The sequence below is a fragment of the Alnus glutinosa genome, chromosome 3 (assembly GCF_958979055.1).
Source record: "Alnus glutinosa chromosome 3, dhAlnGlut1.1, whole genome shotgun sequence".
Lineage (NCBI taxonomy): Eukaryota > Viridiplantae > Streptophyta > Magnoliopsida > Fagales > Betulaceae > Alnus > Alnus glutinosa.
Window position 1 is genome coordinate 10,464,366 of NC_084888.1, and position 17,994 is coordinate 10,482,359.

Consider the following 17,994-nt stretch of genomic DNA (forward strand, 5'->3'; position numbering starts at 1 on the left):
CTGCAAGAAATCTTATGGAAATACGGTGTCTCTGATATGGCAGTGTTTTGTCATCAAAATGCAACCAATAAAAATAAACGAACAGTAGATACCTTCCAAATTCCAATGTAACTTATGTTGTCTGTAATTGTATATATATAAACCAACAGTATATAGGTAACTTATGTTTTCTGTTAAAACTGTTGATTAGATGTTACGTTAAAGCCAATAAAATGATGATACGTGTCACTCTTAATAAAAAAAATATAAATATATTAAAAATATATATTTATAAAACTAATAATAATAAAAGGGGTGGCTGCCCAACCGACAACCAACTCTATCTTTTTTTTTTTTTTTTTTTTTTTATTATTATTAGTTTTATAAATATATATTTTTAATATATTTATATTTTTTTAATAAGAGTGACACATGTTATCATTTTATTGGTACTGTCGTTGACACTAACGAAATCTGTCAAGTGTTTTAATGGAATTTGACTGAAATCACTAAATTGTTATTTTGGCTTACCTTGAAGACCTTTGAATTATTTTTTATTCCGCAGGAAGCGATTTGTAATTTAGGTCAACCACAGAGACTAAATTTGCATTTATCATATATATATATATATATATTTTTTTTTTCCTTTGTTCTTTTGTTTTAAAATTTTAGTTTCGTTTAGTTTTTTTTTTTTCATTTTATTATTATTGTTTCTTATTTTAGTTTTTAAGAGAATTATGATATTATATGAATGCAATTAAAAAATGACATTTTTGGCAGACCTTGGTAAATTGATGTATCACTTTAGTATACTCGTCTCTTTAGTTCATGAGACTTTTTTATATTTTTTTTTCCATATATGATTCTTTATGATTGATGAGAATTGTTAACTTTGGAACTCCTTCATGATATATCTTAATTGATGGCTGCGAACTAAAACGAGTCTGATCTTAACTCCTTGATCTTTAATGTTTTTTGAAATTTTTCAAAAACATCATGAAAGTTTTTTTGCCTTTCCAAATAAAAAGATTCTTTTTATTTTTTGAAATTCTATATTTAAAACTTCATTTTCTAATAGATCAAAAAGACAACGGAAAATATTTAGATTTTTAAAATTTTTCTCTTCATCCTAATTTGTCTATTTGACAAGATTGGTATAGAAATTTTTAAATTTTTATAACTTCGTTGTTTTATCACATAGTTTTTCTGCCAAACAACTCATATGTTGTTTGAACTATGGGTGAAAATGCAGATGTGGTTATCATTTTTAGGTATCCATATCCGCATCAGCGCGGTTATGATCCACTATCCGCGTATGAGGTGATACGCATTTTGGATTACTATATAAATCTATATAATAGATTAAACAGTACGGTTATTACTATATGCAAGCTTAAATAAATTAAGATATTATTTGTTACACAATTCACGATCACTTCTAAAAAAAAATGGCAATTTCTACCGTTTTGGGTAGTGTATTTTTTTTTTTTTTTAAAAAACAACACTAGCCCACGTCGTTTACTGTTGAAATGACGTCACTCTTGTGAGTGAAAGTGACGTCGTTTCAACAATAAAGAGCGACCTTGTTTTGACCCCAAACAACGTCGTCCCCCTTTTATTTGGGGGGGAGGGAGTGAATTTACCTATCCCGCTTACCCTCCCGGGATATTAACTGTGAAGCGTGTCGTCATTTTATTGGTGCTGATGTAACACAATAACGGAATCTATCAAGTGTTTTAACATAATTTGACTGTAGGGAGTGATTTAGTTTTATAAATGTATAATTTTAATATTATGATATTTTTTTTTAGTAAGAATGACACATTTAATGATTTTATTGGTGTTAATGTTAAAACTAACAGAATCCGTCAAGTATTTTGACGGAATTTAACCAAAATGACTAAATTGTTATTTTTTGCATACCTTGAAGAACTTTGAATTATGTTTTATTCCGCAGTGAACGATTTGTATTTTAGGTCAAGCATAGGGATTAATTGACTTTGTATTTATTCTTTTTAAAAAAAAACAAAATAGTTTAGTTGTGTTTTTTTCTTCATTTTTAATAGAATAGGAATATTATAGAAATATAATAAAAAAAAATGGTATTTTTGGCACACTTTGATAGTTTAATAGGTCACATTAGCACACTTGAAAATTCAATTAGCTATTTTAAAACGGCTGTTAGTTCAATGAACCTTTTTATATTTTTCCCAAGTTTGTTTATTTGATTGTGTAACATGTTTCTGACTATATTTAACTTGTTTAGTGTAACAAGACCCTTTATAATCAACAATGGGTAAACTGCAAGGGCAAAGTTGATGATAGATAGAAAAGGTAAGGAATTCGGATGCAAGCAAGGAGAATACTCTTTTCTCTTCTTTCATTCCTCTTTACCTTTTTAGGACTGCTTTACTTCTCTTAGCATAGCAGCAACCAAGCTTGTAATCCAAGTTGTCATAATAACCTCTACATACATACTAGCATCTCACAACATGGACACATCACATTAGAAATCATAACATCGCAATGGAAAACAATTAAAAGTAATATTACATAACACGTAGAGCTATCAGTCAACATCAATGTTTTTATAACTTTAACACTCTATCATTATATAATTGAAACCATTGGCTATATAAAAGTGTCACAAGCGACACAAATCCATATACATCATGAGTGTTTATGAACATACCAAAAATGATATACAACCCAAAAGATAGACTGAATCACTAGTCTAACCAAAATGCATGTTGCATCCCATGACCTCAATTATAGTAGCCTAATTATGTGGCTACCAGATCCGCATCAACATCCTCGTCACTTGCAATCACAACATTATCTACGTGATCGTGGGGTTATCATGTTCGTATAGGCGGATATGCAAGTTCATGGTCTCAGCAAGTATAAAAATTACCGACTTTTCGCACTAAGTTGACTTTTCATTTTTCTACCATGAGTTTACAATAATAGTTACACTAGGCTTTACAATGCTTACAAATATTTTTGTAACTGATGAAGTAAACAGTGTAAACATGAAAACTATTAAAAAAAAAAAAACTATTTTAGCTATGAGTATATAAGCACATCCAATCTCCCGCTTGGAAACATGCGCATATAAGCCCATCTAAATCATATAATTTTTATACATCATATAACTCAACTATCTACTTATATATACATTCCACAACTTAAACAAACATATGAGCATATCTAAGCAAGAAAACATATCATAAACATCATATGCAACCAGTTGTAACAGTGTACAGATGCTCTATTCCATTCAGACACATATACATAATGATACATCTAACATGAAATCCATCATAAAACATCATCATATATCAACCATAAGACATTTGTCATACATGCTTTCATTCATTTTCTTCTTCCCATTACCTGTATTAACTATTACGGTTCTGACCTAAATGTGCACATTTGGATATTACAGCTGACCCCTGTAATTCTAGGTATTATGGCTGCCTCCATAATTCAGGTATTATAGCTCTGACCACCGTAATTATGGTATTATAATTCTAACCTCTATAATTCTAGGTATTACGATTAACTAACCCCCGTAATTTAGGTTCATTGTCATCATTCATCATCATAACATCTCATATCATTACATTTCATCATTTGTTTACCGTTAACTTCTTATTCTCATTTACTCATCCATGCTCATACTCATCACGCCTAATAATGAAACTAGTTTTACTTTTTTACTTCCATTCTCATGTAGCAATCAACATCAATTTCATAAAACACAACTTAACACTTGTATAGTCATATCAAATTCTCATGAAACATCCATCAAAATATTTCACTAATCAATTGAAATCATCGAAAGAAATCATAAATCATTTATCATTATAACATATCCTTAGCTTGATTAAAATACACATATCTCATTTTGAAAACCATTTTTTAAATTGTTCTTTTGTTCCATAAGTAATATACTTACATATCATTGACAATGCTTACGGAGGATTCCCCACAATGCAAAATATGATAAATATCATTATACTCTATTCATAATCATACTTTAACTCTAAACAACCCATAATGCTCAATTTTCTTTAATTAAGCACTAAACTTCCATAACCACCCATTAGCCATCAAGAATTTACTTTTACTACCCATTAATTAATTAAATTAACCTATAAACTCTAGAGTTTACAACCAAAAACTTTCAATTTATACTACCCATGCCATTATTCATATAATCTAAACCTCATAAATACCCATTAGTACTTAAACTCTATAAACACCCGTTATCCATGGAACCCATAAAAGACTTAGGGTTAATTAACAATTATAAATGCAATTAACCCAACTAAATAATAGTGTTTAAACATCAAAAGCCCTAAATTAATCAAAACTACACAAATTGGAGTTTTAACCCGCTTAATCAACAACCCAAAGCTTGAATAGTGCACAGCAATCCACTACACACAAAAGTCCTAAGCCAATTTTAAGACTTGAGCCTCACATTTAAAATTAACCTAATGTAGATAAAACCTAGGTTTCATGAAATTACCTCAATTCAATTGGTAAAATTGAAGCGCGAACGTTGATAAACGCTATTCAAAGCTTAGAATTGATGGAAAATTCAATTTGAATCAAGAGGCATGCTCCAAATGAAAGAAGAAGAGATAGAAAAAGAGAGTGGAGAGAAATTGTGTTAGGTGTGAATGAGGGGAAGAAAAGAGGTGTCCCACTTTTTCTTCTTCTTCTTTCTTTTTCTTTTGCTTTTTCTTTTTTTCTTTTTTATTTTTATAGAAGACTACATGTGGCTTGTATTTTAGTGAGGAATGAAAAAAAAAATACCCCTCTAGCTTAATTGAATATAAGAGTAAAGTGAGTTTTAAGGATTTAACTAACACTTGGGCCCTATATTGCCACCTTTATTTTCTTTTATTGGGCTACAATTTTCAAACCTTACAAGCCCATGGTATAATGATAAAAAATACATGGTTTTATTTTACCACACTAACCCATAGTGTGAGAATAAAACCATCTTATATTATTTTACCATACTAAATAGACTAAGTATAATTCTTAAGAAAACTTAACAAACTATTTCTATTAAAACTTCGACTGTGATTTTACCACACTAATCCTGCTTATTTTTATTTAATTATAATAAACTCATTAAATAATTTATTGGGCATTACATTTAGGATATTATTAAATCAGTGCATGATGTGTTTCTTCATGTATTCTTGAAGTTATGGAAGAGTGTCTTCAAGTTATTGGTCTAGAATACATGATTGATTGTTTAACATGTGTTGATGTTTAATTGTTTTCTTTTATGGGTGTTTTTGATTCAAAAAATATTTTTGAATTTTCTAACACATGTTTAGAATGCAAAATGTTTGTTTTGGGGCTAATTGCATGATGGCAACCACCATGCAATGAGGGCTACGAGTCCAACCCGTGGTTGGCCAACCACCCTAACGTAGTGGCTAAAGGGTTGCCACACCACCTTGGGCCATTCCCAAAGGGAGCTACACCACATAGGTGGTGGCTACCCTTGAAAACTAGGGTTAGGGTTTTCTAATCCTAACCTTAACCCTAAACCTGATTTGAATTTAGATTTTAAACCCTATTAAAATTTGGACCTTTTATATCTTTTAGATGGTTTATGTTTAATGTTTTCCTAATGGGAGAGTGAGTTTGACTCTTAAACCTAAGAGACAATATTCCAATTTTATTGGAATGTGTGATAACCATGTTATGTTGGATAGGGTTCCCATTTTAGGCATTCTAATTAGATTAAAATGCATAAACGCTACTTAAAGAAAAAACCTCAATGTGATTAGGATTTCAAAGACCATGTCCAACTAGGATTCCCAGTATGACTAGGATTAAAAGTAGGATTAGGATTCCTAGTTCGACTAGGATTCTTACTGTGATTAGAAACATTTGATTAGAATTTCGATCGGGACTTGGACTCCTATTTTAAATAGTATTCTAATGGTATTAGGACTTCTAATTTAAATAGGACTTTCACAGGATTAGTTTTCCCGCTTTGATTAGGATTTCTACCTAAACTAGGATTCCTAATGAGATTATGATTTTAGTTCAATTTTGGAATGATATGATAGGTTAAGGTTACAATTGTGGTGAGATCACAATTGGTTGAATGATATGATAGGTTAAGGTTACAATTGTGGTGAGATCACAATTGGTTTAATAAAACCCTAACGTTTGAAATATCAAGTGTGAAAGAGATTCAAGAGTTGGGTCTCATGACCTCTATTGTTGGTCTATAGTAATGTAAAGTAAAGCACCTCACCCAACCATGGGTAATGCTTCATGGGGAGGGTGTTTTACTTTACGGATTACAATAATAGACTTATTTTGAATAGATGAGATGTGATTACATCTGGAATGACTATGTTGCTGTAGAGTCACTCGAGGATCACTTTAAATCTATACAATGGTGTACACTTGATTAAGTTAAGATAATAATCTCCCTGCGGAGTTCTTGTCATCTTAAAATTAAGGGAAGATCGGAAAATTATTAATTTTTAGTATGAGATACCTAGATGACAATAATAATGAGAATAGTTCTCGCTTAATTATATTAGTTATTGTCACCTCGCCGAGGGATATTAATTGTGAGATTAGGTTGTCATTGCGTTCTAATATATCAATTAGAGATATGTTAGCTGTACAACAATTGCACAATAATGCTGATGTGTCCAGCATTTTCATTTTTAAAAAAAATATTGGACACATTAGCATTGTTGTGTAAGAGTTATGCAAATAACATATCTCTTATGGTTTTTTGGGTTCCATATTATATGTGTTGTTTGCATAATTATATTTGCCCTGCTTATGTTTGTGTTTATTTTTCATATTATAAATGCTTTCATTTAGCCCTCTTGCTACTATTTTAAATCAGAACAAATTGATTGGACCAAATTAATTTGAGTAGAAACGTAATTTGGATTTTGTGCTCACAGCTAATGGGTACAAATATGTGTTGTCTTATCCTTATCCAACCAATGATCATGTGGCAGACCAATGATCATGTGGCAGTTTCAACCAACCCTTAGATCAGTTCTTGTTAAAAAAAAAAACAAAAAAACAAAAAAAAAAAGTGGTGAAATGCCTCATTAGTACCTGTGGTTTGCCTCTTCATCAAATGGACCTCTCGATTTTAAAAACTATCGTATATGGTACCTGTATTGACTTGAAAGACCCAGATGGTACTTCTGCCTAATACTTTTAACGGGGTGTCATTCTACCAATGAATGTCTGCCACATGTCTCGTATGCCTTATTAATATTGTTTAAAAATTAATAATAATTATTATAATAATAATAAAGCTAAGGGTGGCTCGAGCTACCCCCTATTGTCGGCCAATGGGTGGCAGCCATTTATGGGTGGTTCGTTCACCCCCAAATGGCTATGGGGTTGCTAAAACTACCCCCAAGGCCCATTGGCTAAGCTATTCCCTAGCCAATTAGGGCTAGTCAGCCATAGGGGTGGCTCAACGACCATTGATTTTTTATTTTTTCTCCTTCAAATATGGGCGAGATGTTAAAGATGTGCCAATCTAACATGTTTAGTGTAAGCATGCTCATTGGATGGTCTAAATAGGGGTGAGCAAAAACCCGCAAACCCACCCCGCCCCGCACCCTCCTCCTCGCCCCGCCCCGCCCCGCCCCGCCCCTCCTCGTGTAAATAAATAAAAAAAAAAAAACCCCTAATTTTTAGTGTTAGAGACTTAGAGTGCCGCCCCCCTCCTCATATATTTTCCTTTTCTTTTTCTTCTAGATTCTTCTTCTTCTTCCTGCACCATTGCCCTTCTTCTCTTCTTCTTCACAGAATCACAGCCCCCCCTCCATATATTTCCTTTTTCTTTTTCTTCCAGATTCTTCTTCTTCTTCCTGCGCCTAGCCCTTCCTCTTCTCTTCTTCCTTCTTCTTCTCTTCTTCTTCACAAAATCACAGCCCCCCCTCATATATTTTCTTTTTCTTCCAGATTCTTCTTCTTCTTCTTGCGCCTAGCCCTTCTTCTTCTCTTCTTCTTCTCTTTGTTTAGGTGTTCTATACCCGCGGATCCCCGCCCCATCCTCATCCGCTCCGCATGGATACAAAGGGATTTTAGCGGGATGCGGGTGCCCTTTGGGAAACCCACACCCCTGCGGGGTAGGGCCAAAAAAGGGCATCCCCCCCCCTCCCCCCGCCCCCCCCCCCCCCCCCCCCCCCCCCACCCCATGCTCAGCCCTAGGTCTAAATACATATCGCCTTTTAATTGGATATGACGTGGTCTGATGGCCACATGCCACGAAGCACCATTAAAATTTAAATTGAAAGATCGTTCGAACATTATAGAGTGATTTGAAAAAGTTTAAGGGTAGAGATTTGATAGATGAGTAATGCAATAAATCACATTTATTTCACAATGATGATGTGGCAATTTCAACCAGCCCTTAGATTAGTTCTTATTGAAAAAAAAAGGGCTAAATGCTTCATTAATACATGTGGTTTGCCTCTTTATCAAATGGACTTTTCGGTTTTAAAAAGTATTGTACATGATATCGGTATTGACTCGAAATACCTAAATGGTACTTTCGTTCAATATTTAATGACGTGCCCATGTAAACCAATCAGTTTCTATCATATGTCACATATACCTCATTAATATTATTTTATTTTTTAAAACAAAAAAACTAAAAAGCTAAAACTAAAAACAAAAATAAAAAAAGCTAGGGGTGGCTCAATTTACCCCTATTGCTGACTAGGGGTTGTGGTCATTTTGGGGTTGTTCATTTACCCCCAAATGACTATAAGGGTGGTTTCAGCCACCCCCTAACTGGCAATGGGGGTGGTTTCCATTTGGTGGTAGCTGAATTATTCCCTGGCCGGCCATAGTGGATGGCTCGACCACCTCTATTTTATTTTATTTTATTTTTATTTTGGTTTTTTAAATAATGTGATGTGGTTTATAGGAGAAGTGTCACATTGTGAGAGGCATTGACATGTCTCTTTGTTAAAATATTGGACGTAAGTACCGTTTGTGTCTTTCAAGTTACTACAACGAGTGATGATATTTCATATTTTATAACAGATTCAATAGTTAATTTGAATGAAAGATGCTCTACTACAAATACCATTACAATTATTTTGAGACCTATGAGTCCATTTGATAAAGAGACAACCAACATGCATTAAAAAAATCAATTAACCAAAAATTAATTTAAAAAATTAATTAGAATTGTTATAAATAATTGTAGAATAAAAATATAATTTTTAGGATTCATTTAAATATTATGAACTCCTTTTTGCAGAAAATAAATTACAAAACAAAACAAAAAGAAAAGAAAAGAGTGACTTAAAAGAAATCTAAGCTCACAACCAAAACAGTGTTCCGTGTGTCTCTCTCTTAATCACACACAAGCGTCAGCTTTCTGTGATCTCTCTCACCGACAATCTCTTCGGTCACTGAGCGCATTTATACAATTCAGGGTTTTGGAGGGATTTATCTTTGTGATCAGATAATTTGGGCCTTCTCTCTCCCCTAGGGTTCTAGTCCATTTTGCGACAAAGGTTAAGAATTGGGCTCGGAATTTTGGATTTTCTCTCTCTCCTAGGGTTTTACTCTGTTCGAAAATAAGAACTAGAACTGGGGTATCGATTTTCATCCCAGGGCTTGTTATATCATAAATTTCGTTTTTATGTTTTATTTTTTTTTTATTTTGCTTCATCAGCGATTCTAGAATCTGCAATTCAGTTTTTGCGTTTTGATCTTATTTTGCTCACCTAGGGTTTCTATCTCTGTTTTTTCCCCATATTTCACGAATCAGAGATTGGAAGTTCTGTGTCCTAGGGTTTTATTTTCTGTGTTCATTTTGAATTTACAAAACTTGGAGTTCCAGAGCTCTATGTTCTAGAGTTTTGATCGGTTTCTACAACTGAGCCAAGAGAATCCTGAATTGGGAATTGAATTCCCTCTCTCTCTCTCTCTCTCTCTCTCTCTCTCTCTCTCTCTGTGTTTATTCGGATCGAAAATCGCCATGGCCTCGTACAGGCCCTTCCCTCCACAAACCTCATTCGCCCCGCCACCAAATCAAAATCCCCTTCCACCACCACAGCCACCACCACCACAAGCACATCCACCGCACCATCGAGCTCAGTTCAATCAGAATTGGGGTGGGTATAGTGGTGGTGGTGGTGGTGGTGGTGATGCGTCTATTCCCTCAGCTTCTCTTCCTCCACCCTCTTCTTCATATCCCCCAAACTACAACACCACCCAAATGCAACCCAATCCCAATTACCACCACCAACATTACAGCCTGCCGAGAGGTCAACAGCACCCTCCACCTCCTCCTCACCAGCAGTATCCCTATCAACCGCCGCCGCCGCCTCCCGAATCTTCTTACCCTCCACCGCCACCGCCCCCAGCACCTTCTATGCCACAAACTTCGGTGAATATGCAGCCCCCACCAGCTCCTATGTATTACCCGTCTAATCAGTATAATCAGTACAGTCATCAGCCAATGCAGCCAATGCGGCCACCACCCCCGCCGCTACCACCTTCCTCTCCGCCCCCGAGTTCTTCGATTCCACCACCACCTCCCCCGAGTTCACCGCCTCCTCCTCCTTCTGCCCCTCCGCAGAATAAGGAGAGTGGAGCAGATAGGGGGTCCCATGAGCGTGATAAAGGGGCTTCCAAGGAGTTATTGTCTTCCGGAAGGCGAGAGCTTGGGTATTCGAATCATGGGGTTCCTCCTAAACAGCAGCAGAAGCCCCCGGTCCCTCCAGTGCCGGTGAAGAAATCAAATGGGCCTCCGGGGAGGGTGGAGACAGAGGAAGAGAGGAGGTTGAGGAAGAAGAGGGAGTTTGAGAAGCAACGGCAAGAAGAGAAGCAAAGGCAGCAGTTGAAGGAGTCCCAGAACACTGTTCTGCAAAAGACCCAGATGTTGTCTTCTGCAAAGGGGCATGGGTCGATTGTGGGGTCACGGATGGGGGAGAGGAGAGCTACTCCACTTTTGAGTGGTGAGAGGATCGAGAATAGATTGAAGAAGCCAACAACATTCTTGTGCAAGTTGAAGTGAGTGTGTTGATGATGATCCTTGGTTTCATACTTGAATATTTGTTTCTTAGCATATTTTAGCTCCTACTCTTATCGATGAAGTAATATTGGACTAGGACTGCAACTACAGCTAGCTGGCTGAAATGGAGTTCTCTTAAATTGTAACTAAAAATTTAATCCTAGCGGCTTGACTAGGAGTGTCTAAACATCAACCTTTTTGATCATTCTCTGTTGTCAGTAGCTTTTGATTTGGGTATTTTTGGGACAATGTGAGAGCACCAAATGTAAAAGTCGATCATAAATTTGTGAAGAGTGCAGATGGGAGGGGTGAATATATGAAACGGCTTTTGGATTTTTAATTTGATTTCTTCCTATGCATACTATAAATCTACTTGCATAGAATATTTGCATACTCTCATGCAAATGAGTTTATAGATACTATATGTAGGCTAGGATCTTTTGGTTAGAATTGATACTCCTGCATCTGCCCTTGTGATAATGTTTACATTGTTGACTTCCCATGCTGACTCTGTTTCTTTATTGCAATATTTACTCTTGTTTCTGCTTCTTTAAGATTTCGCAACGAACTCCCAGATCCAAGTGCACAACCGAAGCTTATGGCTATGCAGAAAGATAAAGAACTGTATGTTTCTCTGCCTCTTTCTCTTCCTCTCTCATGCCTACGTAGATGTAGCGTTTGTTCGTTTTGGTGCTGATACTTATAAATTTGTAAGAATTAAAGGATGAATTACTTGCTTTAGTATATTTGCAACTTTCAGATTCTAGTAGGCACTATATGACAGCAATAATGAGTACTCTTTTAGTTGGTTTGTCTAAATACTTGTTTAGGTGTTGCTGGGATGAAAAGTGATATGAGGGGTTCCTCGTTATCAAAAAAATTGAGGAATTGTAAATTTTATATTTAATTTTTTATAAGTAGATTTTATATTCAATTATTAAATGGAAAATTAATTCTATATGATTCCCTTAATCGTAATCAAAGTAGAAAAATTGGTGTAACCTGTAGAAACCGGAGGTTCATCTAAAGGAAACAATACTGATTTGAAGGAGTTGAGAAGAAGGAAGCTGAGGGTTGATACATCTAGTATGTAGTTCATGTAAGGAAGGAGAATTTGCCCCAGTTCTTAGGTGGCTGCCATGATTCTAGTGTTGTTGTGCTACTTTTCTCCTAGCCATTGTTAGTGAAAAGTGATGGAGAAGCACAAGAGGAAAGGACAAGAGAAAAGAAAAATAGAAGGAAGAGTGATAATCCAGTAAGGCAGGTGGTTTACACCTAATGGAGTGTACACAAAACTGTAAACAATCTCAGTGTCACACATAGCTTACACGTAATGGGATAGGCCTCTTGATGTTACGAAGAGGGCATCTAAAAGTTATAGGGAATTAAGTATGGCACTGGGAATGGACAATCAATATAAGTGGAGCCTCGAAGACTGCAACCCTCAACACTTTGATAGTTTGAAAGCAAATGTAAGTGGAGCTAGCTTTTGCAGTTTCTAGTAGATTTATGTGACCTTTCATGGAAAATAATTTTAGGTTGAGGTTCACTCATTTTTCTGAACTCTGGTCACATGGAAAAGCAGTTGTTGGTATATTAGTTCAATGTGTAAATGGACAATCATGATAATCAAGCATGGAATTGCAAATGGACAATCAAGATAATATGAAGGCAGTGCCACTTGTATTTCTTAGGTCCTTGAAGATTGCAAACCTCAATATTGTGATGGTTTGGAAGCAAATGTAAGTGGAGCTAGCTTTTGATTATGTGGCAGTTTATAGTAGATTCATGCGAGCTTTCATGAGAAAATATAGGTTGAGGTTCACTCATTTTTATATACTCTGGTCACATGGAAAATGGTCATATGGGGCATATTTTGCTCCTCCAGTATACCTTGGTATTTAAAGAAAATCTTTATCGAAGCTGGTTTTTGTGATTGAAAATCTAATTGTTTGACACCAAGGGTTTTCTCTGATAAGCTTCTGGGCATTTTTTTTTTTCCTTTGTTAGGTCCTTATGTTTAAAGAATTATGCTCCAAATCCATTGCCTAAATATTGTGGTAATTTTTATGCTCTACTTTTGCAGATATACAAAATACACAATTACGTCTTTGGAGAAAACTTACAAGCCCAAACTTTTTGTCGAGCCAGACTTGGGGATACCTCTTGACATTCTTGACCTCAGTGTATACAAGTATTGTCTCTCAATAGCTTTAAATTTTGAGAACCGCAGCAGTTAATTTATAGCATGACAACTCAGATCATCTGTTTGTACTCGTTTAATCAGCCCTCCCAGTGCTAGACCACCCCTTGCTCCAGAAGACGAGGAATTGTTGCATGATGATGTAGCAGTGACCCCTGTAAAGAATAACGGCATAAGAAGAAAAGAAAGGCCTACTGATAAAGGGGTTGCGTGGCTTGTTAAAACACAGTATATATCTCCTCTTAGCACGGAGTCAACAAAGCAGGTAATTGAATACATATACTACTCCTAAAGAACAATACTCTCTTGACACATATACTTTGCTTCTATGTCAGCTAACTATGTTGGTATTTCCAGTCTTTAACTGAGAAACAAGCAAAAGAACTAAGAGAAATGAAGGGAGGCCGTAATATTTTGGAGAACCTTAACAATAGGTTTGTTCTTACTTGAACCTATCCTTTTGAAGAGAATTTTTTACTGGAAATATACCATGAGAAACTTGTTCACATTCTTTGACTGATAGGCATTAATAATTATTTGTCTTCAGAGAACGACAAATCAAGGAAATAGAAGCCTCGTTTGAGGCATGCAAGTCACGGCCTATTCATGCAACAAATAAAGATCTATATCCTGCAGAGGTTCTGCCTTTGTTGCCTGATTTTGATCGGTATGGATTTTTTTAATGCTATTGCATAGTTTTTAGTTTGGTAAATTTAATGTTTAATCACCTCGCTCTCATCCACAAGACCTTTCAGTTAATGTCATTGCATTGTTATCCTGTATACATCCTGTGTGCTTGGGCTGCGCCCCTCTGCGCTTTGAATTAATATATACATTATTTATCAAAAAAAAAAAAAGTTGATGTCAATTGCATTGCAAAGAAGGGAGCAACAGCTTCTTGTCTGTTGCATGTTTGTTTATTAATGTGTCTGTCGCTGGCCCTAATATTGTATGTTAATTGATAGCCATAGATTAGTGATTTGTGGTATCATTGGTGTTGACACATTGACTCATTTTATAGTTTTATAGTGTATGTGTTGCTGAAAACTGAAGTATTTTGAGTCACATCTGAGCTGCTCGCTAGTATCTCATTATTTTAACCTCGTGGGTCTGGGCTTTTGAAAATCAAAAGGTTGCTACAACAAACACGCACACCTCTTTTTTTTTTTTGGTGGTCCTCTATTTCAAATCCTATTTCTTCCTAGAATAACAGGTGTTAGGGGCCTTTGAATGAGGGATTTTGCTAATGACTAATTAATTATAAGATCTTTACCATTTAGTCATTAAGGATCATATTGCATTGAACTGTATTCATATTGATTTGTGAGTTTTCTATGATGCTATGGTACTAGGTACGACGACCAATTTGTTGTTGTGGCATTTGATAGTGCTCCTACTGCTGATTCAGAACTTCATAGCAAGTTGGACCAAACTGTTCGTGATGCCTATGAATCACAGGTGAGTTCAGCGTCATGTTGAGCATACAGATGGCTAAGGAAAATTTGGAAGTAAATACAATTTGTACCTGCAGACTTGTATGCTATCTGATACCTTGTACTTGTCTGATCACTGTGACATCCCCATGCCTATCTGACTATGTGGATTACAGTTTGCTTTCCTTTGTTTAAAAGAATTGATGTTTGATAGGATCAATGTTCTTGGTTTTTGATACATTATTTAAAAGTTATAACAATCAATATTTTCCAGTCATTGTCGTCCACTAGATTCTAAATACCATACCCTTTTCCACCAATCCCCTTACCCCCTTCCCACAAAAAAAGGACAAAAATCATAATGTGGCATTTCTTATCAATCATTTGGATGGTGCTGTTTTGCTATCCCCCTTTCATATGTTCATAAATTTTCAAGGAGTTGCAAATTGGAGTTTGAAAGGCTAAAACTGGAAGTTCTGCCCATATTAGAACTCATAATTTGTTGACACGTGCACTCCATATATTGGTGGTTGATAAGAAGCTATTATGAGCCAGTAATACATAGACTTGAATTTATACTAGCTATAGTATTTTCAGGAATTTCTATTATTTTATTTGTGTGCTATTGATGTGTACATGTTGAACCTCACCTATTATGGTCCACTTCAGGCCATTATGAAGAGTTATGTGGCAACAGGCTCAGATGCAGACAAATCATTTTTAGCGTACATGGTTCCTTCTCCAGATGAGGTAGATATTGCCTTACTTTACCTTCCAAATATAATTCACTTGAATAAGTAAAATGCAATTCTGAAACCATTTTTTGTTGCTGTTGTTCTATCATATTAGTTATGATTGGTAAACTTTATTAATTTATTGGTCTGCATATGTTTTATGGTGGCAGTTATCCAAGGATATGTATGATGAACGCGAAGATATCTCATACTCTTGGGTTCGCGAATACCATTATGAAGTAGGTTCCTAGATTTTTGACATCATACTCCCTCAGCAAGCATTTAATCGCTTACTGAAAGATTTTTTCTTTGTACCTCAACAGTTTCGTCTTGATGATGCGGATGACCCCACAACATACCTTGTTTCTTTTGATGAAGCAGAAGCACGCTATTTGGTATCCACTTCAACCTAGATTTATCTCTTTCTGCGTGCGTATGCACAAACCTCCGTTGTTAGTGAGCAGCTTTTACACATTGTCTTTTAATGCAGCCTCTTCCAGCAAAAATTGTTTCAAGAAAAAAGAGGGCCAAAGAGGGAAGATCTAGCGATGAGGTTGAACACTTTCCCGTACCTTCTAGAGTGACTGTAAGGCGGAGGTCAGCTGTTGCTGCGGTTGAACTGAGGGATCCCGAGGTATGACCATGGAGCTCTTTATTGATTAAAGCAGCAGTATTAGATTTTTGTTATTCGATACCATTGATTTGATTATGGTTCCAGGTTTATTCCAATTCAAAGGGTAGTTCTTCAAATTCTAAGAGGGGAGGATTAGACATTGAAGATGGTCTTGGAAGACCACAGAAGGTTGCACGACATAACGATATTGATCAGTACAGTGGAGAAGAAGATGAAATGTCGGATTGATTTTCTTCTAATCCAAATGATGCTGCCTTGAAGTGAAGTTTCGAAAATGTTCTCGCAGGAGGACTGGTGGCAGATTTCTTTGTGTAATATTATTGTGCTAGATGCTGCAGAGCAGAGGAGTAAGGTAAAATTTAATGTATCTTTTATATGTTCATTCCAATCTCCAGTCCATCTATATAAAGAATATTTTCAGATTGTAGCTGATTCTAGTTTGACATAGGTTTTTCCTTTTAACACCATGGATCGAAAAAAAAAAATGAAAAATTAGGTACTGTAAAAAGAAGTCAAGATGTAATAGAATTTTGTTTTGATTTCTCTAACGAGTTGATTAAAATCATTGAAAAGATGTAGTCCTTTCCAGCAAGGATAGTTGTTACTTCTCTACTTTCTACTCCATTAGATGTTGTTTGGTATGGCGATTCAGTGGTTTATACTATTTTGTGTTTGTTTCATATTGAGCATAGATTTTTGTGCTCATTACCAATCGAGTGTTATATTCTATTCCCTCTTGTGAAATAAGATTTGCCAGAACTCTACAGCAGTAAAGCCACCATTCTAATATTCGGGATATAATCTGCGATGCCATAAAAGAGAAGTTTTGTATCCTGTATGGTAATGGTAGAAACTTAACGTGAAGAGCGTTTACGTCAGTCATATCGTTCACAATTCTAATCAAATCATGTTCTCTTGATAATAACAAAAAATAAATAAATTTGCAGAAGATGGGAAAGGCTAAGGTCTCGTTTGGTTTGCGAATAAACCCATAGAATGGAATGATTATTTTTATGAAATAGTTATTCTTCTGTTTTGTATGGATCTATTCTTTCGAGTAGTTATTTCCTTACGAAGAGGAATATCGATTTTTTAAAAAAATGAAATGAATAGCTATTCTAATGAGAATGAATTATAATTTTAAAGAAAAAAAAATTCTTTCAATTTTATTTTTCAAAAAAAGAAAAAAATGAAAAAAATGAAACCCAACTCCCAACACAGTGGCTGGGGTGGTCGCACTGCCATCCATTTTTCAAAATTTTCTTGTTTGCTTTTATTTTTTTTATAATTTAGGTTTTATTATATATATATATGTGGGTATTTTTAGTAATTTTGATTGGATTCCAAGTAAAGTGTGTGTTGTTACCAAACTAAAGATTATAAATAATCATTCAATTTCTCTCTTTTGTATTCTTGGGAATAACTATTCATTTTTTCAATTAAATACTCATTCTACAAACTAAACGAGGCCTAAAACATGAAGTTGAATAATAAACATTTTGAAAACTAAATTTTATGACTTGGAGGGCACTGCGAGGTTGCCTTCGAAGTCCAAAGAAGCCATAAGGAATGAGCAAACCTTCTACATACTGACTCATAGTCATAGGGTTGTCAAACGATCAAATTAATTTATAATGGCTGAAAGTTGGGATGGTAAAGTGTTGTGGCTGGATATATGAATTAACCAATTTCAAAACGGTACTTGGTTCGGTTTGATATTTTTTTTTTGCTTGGGTTAACTTCACAAAAGAGTATCGAACTATCAGCCGTTTTGAGAAAATGGTACTGAACTATCAAACGACTCAAACTGGGGTAAGAAGTTTCCAAACGTCTCACTTAAGGATACTCCGTTAGAATTTGATGTTAAATCCTGCCAAAATTTTCAAAATATCCATGTGTTTATTTTTTTTAAAAAAAATGTAAACTTTTTCAAAGATTCAGGT

The 17,994-nt window shown here is 35.2% G+C and overlaps 1 protein-coding gene across 1 annotated transcript; it reads left to right on the forward strand.

Moving 5' to 3' along the window:
• Nucleotides 1-9,347: 9,347 nt before the first annotated feature.
• Nucleotides 9,348-16,763, forward strand: LOC133863451 (protein PAF1 homolog). Its single transcript, XM_062299381.1, has 12 exons — nucleotides 9,348-11,046; nucleotides 11,603-11,671; nucleotides 13,134-13,241; nucleotides 13,335-13,515; nucleotides 13,608-13,684; nucleotides 13,798-13,917; nucleotides 14,603-14,708; nucleotides 15,353-15,433; nucleotides 15,588-15,656; nucleotides 15,741-15,812; nucleotides 15,908-16,051; nucleotides 16,136-16,763. Exons 1-12 carry the CDS (start codon nucleotides 10,010-10,012, stop codon nucleotides 16,277-16,279), a joined length of 2,208 nt encoding a protein of 735 aa, XP_062155365.1. The 5' UTR covers nucleotides 9,348-10,009; the 3' UTR covers nucleotides 16,280-16,763.
• Nucleotides 16,764-17,994: the final 1,231 nt, after the last annotated feature.